At 44.0% G+C, this 16,308-nt stretch overlaps 1 protein-coding gene across 1 annotated transcript in view; it reads right to left on the bottom strand.

Moving 5' to 3' along the window:
* LOC6543019 (transmembrane and TPR repeat-containing protein CG31690) overlaps positions 1-10,409 on the bottom strand; it is a 44,691-nt gene extending 34,282 nt beyond the window's left edge. The window contains exons 1-2 of the mRNA XM_026979356.1: positions 10,081-10,409; positions 3,954-4,237 (exon numbers count right to left, since the gene is read on the bottom strand). Coding sequence (XP_026835157.1) covers positions 3,954-3,982 — 29 coding nt within the window. The 5' untranslated portion in view covers positions 3,983-4,237; positions 10,081-10,409. The remainder of the gene's footprint in view (positions 1-3,953; positions 4,238-10,080) is intronic.
* Positions 10,410-16,308: the final 5,899 nt, after the last annotated feature.

The raw sequence follows: 16,308 nt of genomic DNA, 5'->3' as shown, positions 1-16,308 counted from the left end.
TGTAATATTCCGGACGAGCCAGTCAGACATGTGGCCGTGCTCCTTGTGTATCCCCCTGCTCCTCCTCCAGCTCCTCCAACGCCTGTGGCACATCCTGCTGCACCGCATGCAATGATGTGGATGTGGGTGGCACTTTCATAATCGAAACACTCGAGCCAGCCGGAAAGAAAGCCAAAAACCGACGCTGCTCCTGGAGCTTCGAGCCCATTAAAGCCGTAAACGGGGCATTCGAAATTTAAAAGGGAAACTCCCCCCAAACCGCCATTGTCTGCAGAGGAAGGACTGGAGCACACATATGCTTAACGCTTACTTTTGGGACTGACTGTATGCGGTACATGGTATATGGCCCGCCGGATGGATCCCCTTTATAGTTGGCGGAGCAGGCCTTAAACGGTGGTTTCCCCCCGCTTCCCCGGCTCCATTTTTATTTGCATATTTTAATGCAAATTGTGCAGAATTAATTTAGTGCTGTTTAGTCTCGAACTCGAACTCGAGACCCGACCCCAGATCCCGGTTTCCGCAGATCCACCCCATCTCCTCCAGAATTTAACACACTTTCCCTGTGTGTATGTGTGTGTGTGCTTGTGTCGCGTGGGTGGTTTCGTTTCATATGTAAATATTCAAGTTTCAAGTTATTTTGCCCTCAAGTTCGTCGTCGTCTCCATTGTCGTTTTACTTTATTGTTTATGCCCGAATTGTGTTCGAGGAGCAGTGGAGTGTGGCCTAGTTTTGGGTTCAAGGGACAATGAATGTGCGAAAAATATTTTATGAGCTATATTATGTAAACCGAATTTAGTTTTCCATTTCTCCGTCTTTGTTTGACATTATTTGGGGCCCATTGTGCAAGTTTGTTGGCCCAACATTTTGAAGCCATTCGCATTGCCCGTGAATGAATGAATGAAGCAATTCGGACACGAATTCGGTTTGGGAAATCTTCAAGTTCCATAGAAAGTCTCATTAGCCGGCCTTCAGGAAGCCCGCTTGAATATTCATGCGTGAAGATGCGACAACCCAGAGAATTATTACAGGGAATTGCATAAAAAATGTTGCTCACGTACAAAGGAAATGAAATGAAATGAATTTCTGAGCCGTCCCTCACTTTGCTCGCTAGTTATCTCTGGCTTCGTTTGCCCTGGTCCCGCTTTTTCCGCTCTTTTTTTTTTCTCTTTTTTTACATTTGTTTTTCTTCTATTTTTACGGGCGAAGAATGTGCAGCTGGTGGCGCGGTAGCTCTGGGAAATTTATGCTGATCATTCATAATGTCAAAGACGCGCGGCAAAGGATAAGGGGCTCTGCTCCAGGACCTCGGACTAGGCTCGACCCCGGCGCGAGAATGAATGGCCCAGGTCAGGGCAGGACCACAGATAGCTTGGCCCAAAATTTGGTTAACCCCCCACGGCCAACGTTGCGTATGAGCAACATTTTTGGTTGTGTGTCCACACTGCGTATGGCGAATTTTTCATTTAACGTGTGCAACACTTTCAATTTACTTAAGCCTTACATTTTCGGCCTATAAATGCAAGTGCATGTATAGTTTTTACTTAAATGGATTGCTACAAGTTTACTATAACAATCTGATTTTCCCAAAGAGTGCTTCAATCCGCAAAGGGAAAAATCCACTTTTACTGATTCGCTTTCGGGGACTTCTAATCACCACCGCATTATCAAATGGTTCGGGGCAAGGGGAAAATCAGGTGGGGGGACGCGAGAAAAGAGAAAGTGAGTTCCCATTTATGGCTAAACAAATGCCAGGAGCTGCTTCCCCAGCTTCTGGCCAAATTATTTATATGGAAAGCGAGTACTGTCGCCGAGTCGGGGGAAATCAGTAAAGCAAAGCAAAGCAAAGCAAAGCTGAGCAGAGCAACAGAAACACGAAAAACGGTGCACAATAAGAAGGGAAAATCAATTTCCGCTTTCGAAATAATTCCAAAGCCATACAAAAGCCGGGGATCCAAAGCCGAGGCTGAGCTGCGACTAAAGCCAAAAGGAGCAGAGATGAACGCAAAAAAGTTGCCATTATCCTGTGCGGCAGCGACAGCGGCAGCGAGATAAGATATTTGCACAAGAATGGCATTCAGTTGATAAAATCCGATTTGAAAATGAGCGAATGCCTGGCAATGAGCAAGACACGCGGCCTCGGAGGCCAGGAAGCCCTGCCAGAACAGGATGAAAAAAATCGAAGGACACGGAAACAGGACTCGAACCGAGCTGAAACAGAGAGCAAAGCGACCGGTTGGGATAACAATTTTATAAATAAATATTTGTGCACTGCTCGCCGACTGCTGTCTCTTTCCGTCTCGTCTCGCTTTTGAACTCAACTATCGGGCGATAAATCATTTGAAGTCTCCAACACCATTGGCCCGGTGACAATCTCTGCCGGACGGACGTACTCCCTCCATCTTCCAGCTTCCAGCTTCCGCCTCCCGGACCCGTTCTTCACGCACTTTTGGGCCCGTAAATCTGTGCCCGAGAGGAAGACAAAACAGGAGGAAGAAGAAAAAAAAAACGAAAGGAGGGAACTGTTCAAGTAGAGAAACGGAAGCGTGTCTCCGTCTGATAGCCTCAATGACTTCCGTTCCTGGCGTTTAATGCTTTTTAATGAGTTGCTCCTGCAAATGTTTGAGGACATCGACAAGGACGTGAATGTGGACGTGGATGTGGATGTGTACATGGACATGCACAGCTTAATCGATTTCATTGTCGGCTAGCCGAGGTCTCAGGTCAGGAAATTGCTCAAGTTCCCCGAAACTCTTAAACTTTAATTTGGTTTCACAATTTATAGCATACCTTTTGGGGCAGTTTATTGCGTTCGAATGTGTTCGTTGCGAGAGATATGATTATGAGTTGTAAAATGCTCCTCGAGTTGAACTTAAATTGGGTTCTTAAAGTAAATAGTGGTAGAGATTGCCTAAATGAAATGTTTATATTCATCCCAGCAGCAATCTCTAAAGAATTTATTTAAACGAAAATATTTTCTTCTGTGAATCTGATTTAGAGAGCACCTATAGATTGATGGCCTGCCCTGTGAATCCCGATTTGAGTATTGTGTCCAAATCGTTTTCGGACGACAGTTTAGAGTTCTATTGGCCCGGCTGGAGCTTGAATCTACTCTGATTACTTATGCCGGTCAGGTAAGTCCTGTAAAAATTGTCTCCTGCGTCTCGTTTTTCGTCGCGGTGGTGTCAGGACCTGGTTTTCAGCCCGACTTGGCGGAGTTGGCCAGCGCAGTTGATTTGTTGGCTGGGCCTTAAAGTGAGGCTTTAATTTGTTTTGGCCAACGGTAGTGGTGCGATTTGCTCAGAGCGCGGCCATATGTCTTGGTTGCCAGGGCGCGGGACCAAGTTGAATGCCTGGGGCCGCGGGTGCTTGGCTTCCTTCCTGGGCCCTGGACTCCACTCCACTCGCTACGCCCGACTCCACCCACCGCCTTGACAAATGAGTGGCCCAAAGGTCGTTGCTAGGGTCGCGATGGCCGCTGCTGTGTTATTTTTTTTTATTATTTGTTTATGCGCTGCCCGTCCGCCGTTCTGGTCTATTGAAAAATCTTTCTTCTGGCGGGGGAAACGCGAAACGCCGAAGGAGCAAGTAATGCAGGAAGATAAACAAGTAGCCGCAAATGGCCAGGACGACGGCTCCTGACCAGTACCACTTCGGGGCCACGTTCTCGGCCAGGACCTAACAAATTGTGGGCAATATTTTCATTTCATCAGGAGTGTCCTTGGAGCGCCTTGGGGCCCCATCCCCCATCCCCCCATCCACAGAGTTGGCAACTTTATTGCATTATTGAAAAACTTGTCAAAATATTTTGAATGTGTAGAAAAGCTCTTGGCTCTTATTAAATTTACCCCTCCACCCCCTCGGCACACATAATTGTATGAAAATATTGTATTTCAAGAACGCACGAGACATGGGCCATATCTCTTATTATTATTGTGTTTATTTTCAGAACTTACCTCGGACGACGGCACTTGGGAGTGTGCATTTTTAAGCGACTGGCTTTGTGTGGCTCCGGTGATTGGAATTGCTCATGGTTTAATTAACGCAAATGGCAATATTAAAATTTTATGAATATCATATTTTATGCAAGTAAGGAATTTTAACAGCAACAACGTGGATGGCCGATGCTTTTTTGCGAACTCATGTTTGGCCATCAAGTGAATTCGTTGTGGTTTAATTAAAATCCTGTTGATCCTTGCTAGATTCGTACCGTGTGTGTGTGTTTTTTTTGCCGGTGGAACTGCAAGGAAAATGTGAAATATTTATTTATTAAATATTATGTTTTTGATGCATAGAAGTGTTTTTATAACGTGTGGCTTCGGTGAAGCCGAATGCGTTCAGTCAGCTGCTGAATTAATTTACAAAATTGCATAAAAATTCCTAATAAAATGCCACAATTCCACTATTCTGCAACTTAGACAGTACATTGATTATTTCAAATATCAAAGATCTGTGCACCCCTTGTGTCTTGCCTTTCAATTCGATGCATGCAAGTTCTAAAGTGAAATTCTATGCACCCCAAGACAAGGTGGTTGCCCATTCTGATTCCCATTAAAGGTGGGTTTCCATTTGTTTCCATTGCAGGGCTGTCCAGCACAAGAAGAGCATCTAATTGATGGCCGAACCGGACGGATCCCTCGGCCAGGACCTCTCTGTCATGGTCATGCCGGCTGCCGTGTAAAGTAATCCAGGATCCACGTTTTATTTTCAGAAATAATGATGCTCATGCTGGGAATAATGGGTACATATTGATGAAATTTAATACGTCGAGAAAAGCTCAATTTGCTCGTTGGCTAAGCGGGCTGCGATGGTGCAGCGCAATTCGCATCAAATTTCCAATTAAACAACAAATTCTAATTTATATTGCGCAAGCTGTACGCTTTTGTTTGTTTTGTTTTGTTTTGGCTTTGTATCTAATTCATAGTAAATTATTTGGGGGTAATTATTTTGCGGCTGGCTATTAAATATCTCTGACATGCCATGGCGCTGTTTGTTTGATGTCAGACAATTGTTTTCGATTCATTAGTATGAAATTCGTTTCTCTTTTTCGCAGTTTCCCACTTTCGCCGTCGTATATTTAGTGCCATCCATTGTGCTCTGTTGCGGCGCGTAATTGAAAATGTGCTGCCTAATTAGTAAAAGGATTTCAGCCACATTTCCCCCCCTTCCCCGTTCCCCCGTCCCCCGTCTCCCGTTTTCCTGTGTAAATCAATAGCCGTCGTCGATGTCAGTTCTGTCAGGATGCCAACCGCCAAAATGTATCTGCACATGAGTGTCTATTGTGTGAAAATGCGCATATGGCGCTGGGTGGCATATAAATGTCGCAGTCAACGGCACAAATTACACATTTTAAAATCGAAATCGAAGGAGCAGGCTAGACTAGAGAGCTCCCTGCTTTGGCTTCCTTACACTTCCAACTCACTTCATACTATACTATACTATGATACTATGATTTCCATCACATTTCTAAGCAAGTTCCAAGGACTTATAATTGCTATATAGTTGCTCAATCTGCGACTTGGCTCAGCTGTACTGCACTAATTGTCCAGGGTACGTTGAAGTCTGGTTCCATTCCGAAGCTTTTCTTATAGAGACCTTCGAAAGCCCATCAGTCGAGCGAGAGTCACGCACATTTTCACACCCCAATTTCGGCACCCGTTTCAATGGCAATTTCTATGCGCATTTTTCTATTATTTATTGTTTTTATTCGGCTCCGAACGAAATGGAGTTTTTGGGTGCGGTTTTTGGGAGTTGGGTCATGTCGTGCTGACATTTGCCATTGAATTCGTTTGGAGGCGCAAAGGAAATTAGCCACGTTTTTATTCCATTTGCATGCCGTGCTGAATCAAAATGATATTCATTTATATATGCGAATGTATCGGCAGTGCAATAATAATTCCCCTGATTTGCAATAATAACATTACCGCCTGTCGCATAAATTATGCTTCAAATGAGCGGGCGAAAACACATTTTTGATTGGCCTGACCGACTTTGAATACAGATTTCTAGAATTGTTAGAATCTGTTCCGACTGTTTCGCAATGTTTTCAATTTACTTTAACTTTTGCCAAGAGATTGCGCACAAATATGAGAAATTTTTGTTATAAAGTGGATTCCTCGAAGCAGCTTAAAATGGCTCAACAATTGAATTCAATTTGCCGGCACCCCTAACATTTTTGCAGGGGCGACGTCGATAAGTCAATTTCCATATCGAGTCGATCGAAGGAAAAGCAATTAAATGGCCAGTGATGTGGGAAAATGTTCTTTAAATTGAAAATCATAATTATTCATGACGAGGCCGCCGTAGAGAAGTAGAGAAACGACTATACTGGCTGAATGCTGTTTGGCGAGCTCTTAAATATAAAACATTTAACGCGCTCCTTTGTTGATGGCTCGGCTCATTCGCTTCATTTGTTGGCTGTTTGTTGGTTGTTGCCGCATAAAGCCTGGATGGATATGGAAGTATGGTCTCGTATCCGTCGAGCCCATTGTGAGCGGTTTTTCCATCATATTGGCTCTTTTTTGTTTTCCCCGCCCCGCCGCCTGCTCTTGCACTTTCCCATCCATTGAAGTAATGAAGTTCTCTTCTGGCAAGCGGATCGTTCCGTTCCGTTCCGCTACGCTCTTGTTTTTATTCGGTTTCATATCCTTTTTATCGAAGCGCGTTAAATTTTATTGCAATTGTTATGCGCTCACATCTTCGGTGCGATGCCACGCGATGCGATGTGCTGCGTTGTGGTGGCGTTTTATATTTAATAAATTTAAATCACTTTATATGCGAGTTTTATGTGCGTTAATAATGCGAGTCGGGGAACTGCATTTCAACATTCATTCACCCCCCGGTTTTTTATGTACAAAGAGCAGAAATTTCAAAAGCAATTTATTCCGCACAGTATACCCGATACAATATGGACATAAACTAGTCGGCGTTTATGTGCGATGTGCAGGATATTAATGATGAGTTTGGTATCCGTTTTAAATAAGTCAGGAGGATCAGGACTCGAAGAGCAGGCCATCCGCCATTTAAATGGGTAACGCTCGAAATTAGTGAATTTGCATTTATTTATGATAGTAATTGCAAGGCTGTGCGTTTCAGGCGGCCCAACTTTATACACTTAAACGTGGCCAGTGCTGAGAGCTCTTAAATGTTTGCTCTATTTTAATGTGTGTATTGCTGAATATCTAAAAATATAAATTTCCAATATATTTATCCCCATTTTCTGGTCCATTCCAACAGCTTACTCATTCAATTTCAGCTACGCAGAGCGTAAGAAGAACTCATTTCGAAATACATACGAGTGTATGCTACATCTGGCTGAAATTGTTGCACACTCGAGTGTGTGGGGGTTTTTGAAAAAAAGAAGACTGCAACTGCATAACTTTGTCTGTTTTGACCGCACCATCCAACGGCTGCTCTCTTGGCCAACTTGAAGCGAAGTTTGTGCAGTTTTCGCCACATTTTTTTATTATTATTTTGCTGGGGGTCCTTCCGTGCACTTTGGATGTCAACACATCGACATAACGACACATTCGTCCAATTTACACACAGGCGAGGGAACTCGAGAAAGGACTCCGGCGGCAGACAAGCAGCAAACTTGAACTTTTGCGGCCAGCCAGATGTTGAGACTTACATTTACATTTTCCACAGATATTCGCACATACATATATGTATGTCGCAATATATATGTACATATATATGCGTCGCTTTATATATACATCAAAGCGCCCACGACCACAACATTTTTGGCAACCGCGCGCACTCCTCGCACTCTAATTACACGTTGGGCCGAAGGGAAAGGAAAAGCCGGAAAATGGCGGGGCTGGCGGGTAACTCAAACCGAAAACTCGGCTTGAGCATGCGTTGTGGTTTTTCATTTGCATTCGCTTGGCGGAACTTGGTCCCGGAGTTTTAAGTGAATGAAATTTCTTGGCCAGGCCACTTCTTTCTTGCAGCCGAGTATAATTAAATTGGGCACAAGTACCAGCTCCGTGTACTGCATACTATGTGCCATATCTACTTCTATATTTTATTTATGATTTCTTCGGGCTCTGCCCTTTGGCCCTTGTCACTGGCCCTCGAGAATGCCCGGTCTGCGATAATTCCAGCAGGCGGAATTCTCCGTTCACGGTTTAGTGAGCAACAACAATTTTGCTGCCATGAATGCATTTTGCAAGCAGCATTTCCCATCCGCCCCGTTGGCCCGCTTGTTTTGGGTTTTGGGTTTTCTTCAGCTAAACTTTCGGGGGGGAAAATCATTTATCAATGTCAGAGAATGCAGAACATTCTCTCTCCGCACGAGAGAACTTGTGTATGGCGGCAGATTGCGACGGCCTAGCCTCTGATATTGGGTGGTTGGGTGGTTGGGTGGTTCTGTGGATCGGCCTTCTCGAGTAGGCGGTGGCTTGTGGGTGGTGCCGTGCCTGCAAGTGCGTGAAACAAGTTGGCGAAACTTCTGACTTTGTTTCGCAAAATACTCAAGTGATTTTGAAAATTATGCACACGCATTAATGCATCGCCCAAGCAGACATGTTCGAAACTTTTTATCAAAATTGCAGTCCACGAGAAACAAGCAGCGAACATAAAAGTTCATCACACTCGTATCGGTTGCGAAAAACTTTGCCATTCTTTATGGCATATAGAACAACACAGAAATTGTAGCTATTTAGACTGCAGAAATCATTTCGAAACTAACCAAGTACCATATACCATCAAAATGGCAACGGAATGCTAAAGGACTCTGTTCTATGCATATGGAAAGCCAAGTAATTGAGGGGCATCAAATTGGTTCTGGGATTCAAACAATATCCGGCTGGCCCTCTTCGAATGAAGGCGTGCCTTTGTCTTTGGCTTATGGCAGAAACTTTAGCACTTAGTGCCAGGACTCCCCTTTGGAAGCCCACTCCCGCTCCAAAGCGGTCGAGCGAGTGTTCTAATCCTCTGGCCGCCACTTGTTTGCTGGCGAAACAAGTTTGCACTCAAAACTCGTAAATAATGGATGGAAAAAAGCGCAACCGCACCATTCATAATGGAAAAAGTTGCCCGGCCACTTGAAACTATTGCACAAGCCCCTAGCTGGCCGAGCTGGAAAGGATTCAGATGGGCTCGGCACAACCAGCCCGTCCTCCTCCACGGATGCATTACAGTGCCGGGATGCTGGGGATGCTGGAGATGCAGGAGGTGCAGTGCCTGCCGCCGGCGTTATTGTCATGTGTACAGTAAAAATAACAAATAACAAACAGCAACCAGCAAGCAGCAAGCAGAGCGAAAAAGACTGCCAAGGAGAAGGTCCGTCGTCAGAGGTGCTGTCCCCACTGTTTTCACGCCAAATTTGGTTGACTAAAAAGTTTTGGAGCAGATATGGAAATAGAGCTGCCAGTTCACAATAAAAATATACATAAACTTTAACTATTTTATTATTAAATGTTTGAATATCTAGATTTAACTTGTTTCTACATTCTCTGAACAATTAAGGAAATAGTTTAACAGCCAAATTTAAGCTGAGTTCTGAACTCCGATGCATCGATAGCCGGGCACCACTGGCTGGGTTATTGCAATGCCCGTGGTGGCTGTGGCCTTGGTGCGGTTTCCAGGATTCGGGAGCGGCAACGGAAGTGGAGGCGGACTGGGTGCCGTGGTGCACACCATCAAGATGGCCAACAACGCCCACAGCTTGTTTGGAAGCCAAGGTTATAGTCACATTTTTAATATGCTGTCTGTTCCGGTACTGGACGTTGTTTATGATGCGCATATCCCATGGCATTTCGTGCCATTCCATACGTATAGGTGTGCATGCCGGCCGTTTTGTGCCATAAATTTAACACTGTCCTCGACTTTAAATTCCGCAGGATGTGCGGAGAGAAAGTCACCCACCGAGCTTTAACTTTAAATTTGCCTTATGGACTGTGTGAAATATGGTTCACTTCCCCCGAATGGAGGTAATAAATTGAGATATTTATGAACTCATCTGCTATAATTTAATTATGTTTTTAGCTGCCGGGCGAGCAGGGCATACGAGCACTCCCAGAATTTCGTTACAGAATAGTACCACCAATCGTATTGATTTCCATGTGCGTCTGGCCTTACCTTCGCTTCATTTACTTTCCGTTTCGAACTTGAAAGGCATACGGAAATGTGCGGCAGCCAAAGAATGAGAATTATTGCAATATTTTCACTTTACTGTGCATCCTGTGCGGATTTAATTCGACTTCATTTATGTTGCAGCATGTTCTGCACACATCGCCAATGCCATAGGCCGTTCCAGAGCGGGCTGGAATCGCCACCCCCAAAAACTCGTAAACTCGTGATTTCTTGTGGGCAACAAGCCGGCGAAAACCGATAACCGAACGACGACGTGGCGTCCACCACGCGATTCGAGTGCAGCACGCAGACTAACCTCCACCAGCAGCGGCAGCAGCGAGTGACCCGAACGAACACGACGTACTTGGATTTGTTTGTCACTTCATGTTGAGTCTGTATGTAAAATATTTTTATCCGTGTACGACTCGCTGGAGTACCGTTCGGGTTCGGCTGTGGTGACTTTAGACAACGCACTGCGCAGACGCGCGCTTATCCGCTGTTATTGTGCAGAGTCTCATAGCAGCTGCTACCGCAATTCTCTTTTAACATTTGCTCTCTCCAACAAATTGAGCAATGTTATGTTAGCGCTGCGTTTCAATTGCAGTTTTTATCCGCTTTCATAACAGAAAGTCCCCTCTTGCTATAATTCTGTTAATATCATGTTTTTTTTTTAATTATTTTATGGTCGCAGCGAACAGCATATCAAATGTATTTTAAACATAAAATTATATATAAAAGAGAGGTTTTTTATAAAATATATTCCTATAAATATGCATATCAGAACAGCCTTGTGGCATAAGCCACAATACAGTAACTAGTAGGAATAATTTATGCCATCCTAAAAATATCTTTAAATTGCGGATTAAGCACATTTAAGAGAAGTTTCGGCTTCCTAATAAGCTTTTAAACTTGAATAAAGGTTTATTCGCTTTAAGACCGCACCGCACATTAGCATAATTTATAAATCTGGATTACAAACTAGTTCCCAGCGTGTGGTTAATCCAGCCCACATAATCTCCATCCTCACGCAATTGTAAAGTTGAGGGAACAATGAAAAAGATAATGCGAATGCCAAATTGGATTCAATTAAATTAATTTGCATTTGTGGCATTTTAATGGGCACACTCGCATATGCAGCTCGCAGCCTGAGGAAGACGGAAATGAAGTTTGATAAGTAAGTGCCCCAAATTATATGAAACCCAATTAGTCTGGCAAAAAAACCAAACTGAAACTGCCATTTCAGATGCCGACAGTCGTCAGTGCTGCTCGCCTGGCATTTGCGTTTTCAATTTTCCCGCATCCTGAGATCTATTATCCTTGGGTTTTACATAATGCAACAGCTGGCAACTGGAAACTGAACCATCCCAAACATCCAACCACCCAACTCATCCGATCCGACTAACCCAAAGCGCTGGCTCTTATGAAGTTCAACAAATTATTGTGAATGGGTTTATTTTTTTGTTTCTTCGGGGTTGATTTGTATGCAGCGCTAAAAGCTTGAAAAATGTTTTACCCGCACGTGTTTCCTGCGCTTTGATAGAAAAACTCTCACACACCCGCAGACACACATTCGAGACACATTATATAAATAAAATGGGAAAGGAAAAGCACAACAATGAAATGCCAGCCAGGCTAGTGGGTGGTGGGTGGTGGTTTGGGGTTGGTATCTGGTATCTGGTATCTGGTGGGTGGCTGCCAGCGACAGTCACATTACAATCTCGGGCGTTGCGGCAAGTGGACGGAGGATTGAAGGACCCTCATCCCCTAGAAGGTGACATTTTTAGAGCGAGAGCAAGGAATTGGGGCAATTTTTATACTTGCTTGCGAGAGTATTATGAAGCTAAAAACGTAAATTGAAATGGGGATAGTGAGGGGCCATTCTGACCAAGGTCAAGTTACCGCAAAGTCGCCAAATATTGATGTTACAGAGTTTTTTTAAAAGGAATGGATGCGATATTTGTAAAAAGCCAAGGTGACTGATTTGATGTTATTATTATTTTGGTACTTACTCGAAATATGCTAATAAATCTTATAATAGAGTAACTTACAGAACATCCAGCATTCGTTGTTCGACGTCCTGCACTATAAAATGCCATTGTTGTGGAAAAGATTTGACGTCTAGGGGGGCCATTACAACTCTAATGAACGACTGGGCCAGGCCATAGCCAACTGATTTTTATGTAAGCATTCGCATTTGGACTGGGACCCCAGATCCCGTCACTCCCATGTGAAGGGCATGGACCATTCCCAGATCCATGCTTCCAACGCTCCTTAGCGGCTTACTGGTAACTTCGCAGATTTCCCCGGCTGGCTGACGGGCTGCATTTGCTCCAAATTGAATCCTGCGAGAATGCGCGAGACAAACATCTAAATTGTCAACGTAATGCGACAAAATATTGAAGTCAGCAGGTAAAGCCACCTGACACATCCTGGCCATCCCAGTATCCCAGTTTCCCCGTATCCCTGTATCCCTGTATCCCAATCCCAGTGCGACTCAATCCAGTTGGCGGCGGATCCGGATTGGGAACGGGAACGAGAACGAGAACGGGAACTGCCAGGCACGAATTCAATTTCGCGTCCACAGATGCCATTCACCTTCGGCACGTACGACTATCAACGTCAACAAGTTACCGGCGGGCGGATGAAGGCGCAGGATGGGTGGTGGTGGCAGGTGGGTGAACGGGAGAAACGATGAATGGGCGGCGTCTCCAATAGGGGCGTGGCAAACTAAAGTGGAAAACAGCAGTCAGACAATACAATTGCTTCCTTGACTGCAGCTGAGAGGCGACGACTTCCCGAGACATCTCCGTTGTCCTGGCCAACGCTCCCAGTGCTCCTGACATTTTATACTGAATTATTTATTTAGTTTTTCCTCCGTTTTCCGCCCGCCCTCTTCCATTTCCCACGCCCTCATTATTCTCCTCTTTGTCCGTGTAGACTTTGCCATTTTTATGGCCCCGTGACGGGTAAACAAGGTTGAAATTTAAGCCGTATCACTGCCACCGGTCCAGTGGCATACCCAGCATACCCAGTAATTAAGTGCATATACCCGATCCGGATCCGACCTTCCAAACATCTTTGATTACCTCTGAGATTCTGGCACAATGGGGTTCCAACGGGGTCTGCCAAAATTAAATATGACTGTGAAATATTTTCAATTTGTGGACACGAAAAAAGTTTTGTTCGCCAAGATGCCCGGGCTACATATACATTTTGTTACTTCTCCGGTTTACCCGTGGGAAATTTGCTAACGGAAAATAAAAGTTTCTGGTCAAGTGAGTGCAAAAGTTTTAAGTGACGCACTTTTTCACCCCAAAACCACCCACTACTTTCCGCTTATTCCTTGTGGTCCTGGCAGAGTTGGGAGATTACTTTTGTCGTTCGAATTTGGCAGAGTGGAATTTTATTAGGCCTGACTTATGGGCCATGTGTACTACATTTATATTTGTACATGTGTCCCCAACAAATTCGAGTGGCTCTTGATTAAATTCCTCGTCTGGGATTGGAGTTGGAAAAGAACATTAGGCTGGGAAATGATTGCATATGGGATCGGGATTGGCTCATAATTCAAAAATGCTTGGGGGTAATAAAAATACTTTGAAACATTTGGTAGAGCTCCTAGCTATTTGAACAAATAATATTAATTGTTATCATTAAAAATTTGTGTAAAAATGTATACGTTTTTAATCAGGGCAGTAGGTTTTTCAACACATATGCACCTTTTAAGAACCATTTTGAAAATTCAAGCAGATATAGCCACAAATTGTGGAACGGAATGATTCCTTTTGGCCTTGCTAATAATAAGGCCACAAGCTATTCCATGCACAAAACCTGGTTTTCCTCTCAAATTGAATCCGAATTCGAGTGCATTTTTTCATGGTCGCAATCTCAGTTTGCCGAGAAAGATGGATCTTCGAGTGCTGTGGGCCAGTGGCACGTCGACGAGACGATTCCGGGCCATAAACAAATTCGTAATTGCCATGTAATGCCTTGTGTTGACAGGACTCGACAACTAGATAAGGTCCTGGGCTCAGCCAGATGAATGGGGGAGACTGGGGGCAAATGGGTATGGGGCTGGGGCTGGAATTAGCATAAAACTTCAATTTCGCTTTCACACACTGCGTCGTCGGATGCAGAAATAGGGGAAAACCATATTTTCCAGCAAGCCAACAAATCGCAATAGATTGCCAACTATAAAACAAAGGCCTGAAATATGGGATTGGGTATAAAACAGGGTGGAGAGTTTGGGATTGCCAACCGCACACATGACCCAATACGGAACACTCTGCATTAATTAGTAATTTATTTCAACTTTCTGAGCTCGGCTTTGCCGCACACAATGCTTTCTGTAAGTATGGACAAGCGAGCCTCGTACGTGGAGTGTAAATGAACTTTTGTTCATTTGACTAATTCAATTTCGAAAGTTCTGTCCGTTCAAATTTTATGAATATTTAAAAACTTCCCCCACTATGCCGAAAATGATTCGTTGCCCGGGGCTGTGTGGGAAGACAAAGCCTCCTTCAAATTGGGAATTCATCAAAAAAGTTGAACAGTTCGCAAAGTGGATAAAATATTCATGCATGCAAGTTTCTATTAGTCCTAAAAGTTGGATTGGCTAATAATTCACTAAAAACCAATTAGCATTTCCCATCTCCTCCTCCGAACAAAACTTAAACAGCACTTGCAAAAGCGCTTAGATTGAGTTTGGAAGGTAAGAATTTTGTCATAATAGCTTTGCCCAGTAAGGAGATACATACGAGTATATACTACAATTTTTTGTAAAATATACTGTAAAAAATATATAGTAAAATGAATGCTGTCTACACTATCAAACGATGACAATGAAATATCCAGGTTTCTTGGTCCTTTCTCCCAGGACCTGCGTGGGTTAACACCTTCAACTGGAATACCTTCTGGATATCGTGTGGGTCGCAATGGAGTGCTCCTCGAATTCCTTCACGTGGCTTCCGAGGGTCCTGCAGACGGTGGTGAAGAGCAGGCACTTCCTGCAAATGAAACTCGACGTGACCATGTCCTGCGAGGCCTCGAAGGCGTCTGTGTGATGGGTTTTCTTGAAGGCCCTGACCAACTTGGTTTCTGTTTCGTCCATGGGCTGCGAAAAGGGAATTTCGCGCGGCCTCATCGATTCCCAGATTTGTTTGGCCTCCATTAGGTCTAGTAATTGGTTAGCATTATGCAATAGTTTGTATCTATACGGTTTTCTATGCACTCACCTCAGTCTTAGTTTCTGTATATAAATGACAAGTCATCTTGGCCAGACTAGAGATGGATTAGCCAAAAGTGTTTAGGGTTAAGTAACCAGGTGTTGTGCTAGTTCTAGTATTGGAAAAGTAAGGGCACACTGCTGACATAAAAATGTAATCTACATGCAGCAATGCTGATGGAATTCTAAGCCAAGCTGACTAATTTAAGGGGCAAAAAGAGTACACGGGAAGTGGTGGTAATCCAGGCGGCTCATAAATATTTATAAGCGACTGCTACAGTTGTTATATGCTAATTTGGGCCAGAAGTGGCGGCACAGTTACATCTTGAGCATCTGCTGGTGCGGTAAATAATATTTACATGGCCCGGCATTTGCATAGCTAACGACAAAAACTGCTTCTAGCTGCCACCAGTACCAGTACCAGGACCAGGACATGCACATCCAGATCTCGATCCCCATACAGATCCTTGCCATATCCGGCGAGTAACCCCGAGCAGTACCAACACCAGTTTACACAAATTAATGCGAACTCGCACGTGTTAATTCAAGGATGTGCGGCTGTATCAGCCCACTCCCAGTTTTATCCTAGTCGCCATGAATTTGCATATTAGAAAAAGTTTTCTGCTTGTGAAATGTCAGTTTAATATGCGTGAAGTAGTTCTACTGCCTCCTTCGCCTCCACAGCCACATCCACATCCACATCCACATCTACATCCTGCCTCATCCTTTTCGGCTTGTAAAATGCGCTCAAGAAAAACGAAGATAAAACTTTGCGCAATCTAACTTTCAGCTCAACCCACTGCCACCAACTCGTGGGCGGCATAAATAATTAGGGTTACACACTTATAGGAGCTGTGACAAAGTGAAACTGCTGCCGAGAGAATGTGTGTTTCATAATTAAATCATTGAGCATTTAAATAGTTTCCAGCTCCGCAGATTCTTTTGGGAAAATAAACTATGATATACACATACAACAATCGGCATATTCTAAAACTATTTTAAACTAAATG

The sequence above is a fragment of the Drosophila erecta genome, unplaced genomic scaffold, assembly GCF_003286155.1.
Source record: "Drosophila erecta strain 14021-0224.00,06,07 unplaced genomic scaffold, DereRS2 tig00000055-arrow-pilon, whole genome shotgun sequence".
Lineage (NCBI taxonomy): Eukaryota > Metazoa > Arthropoda > Insecta > Diptera > Drosophilidae > Drosophila > Drosophila erecta.
This window is presented reverse-complemented; position numbering and strand designations above follow the sequence as displayed.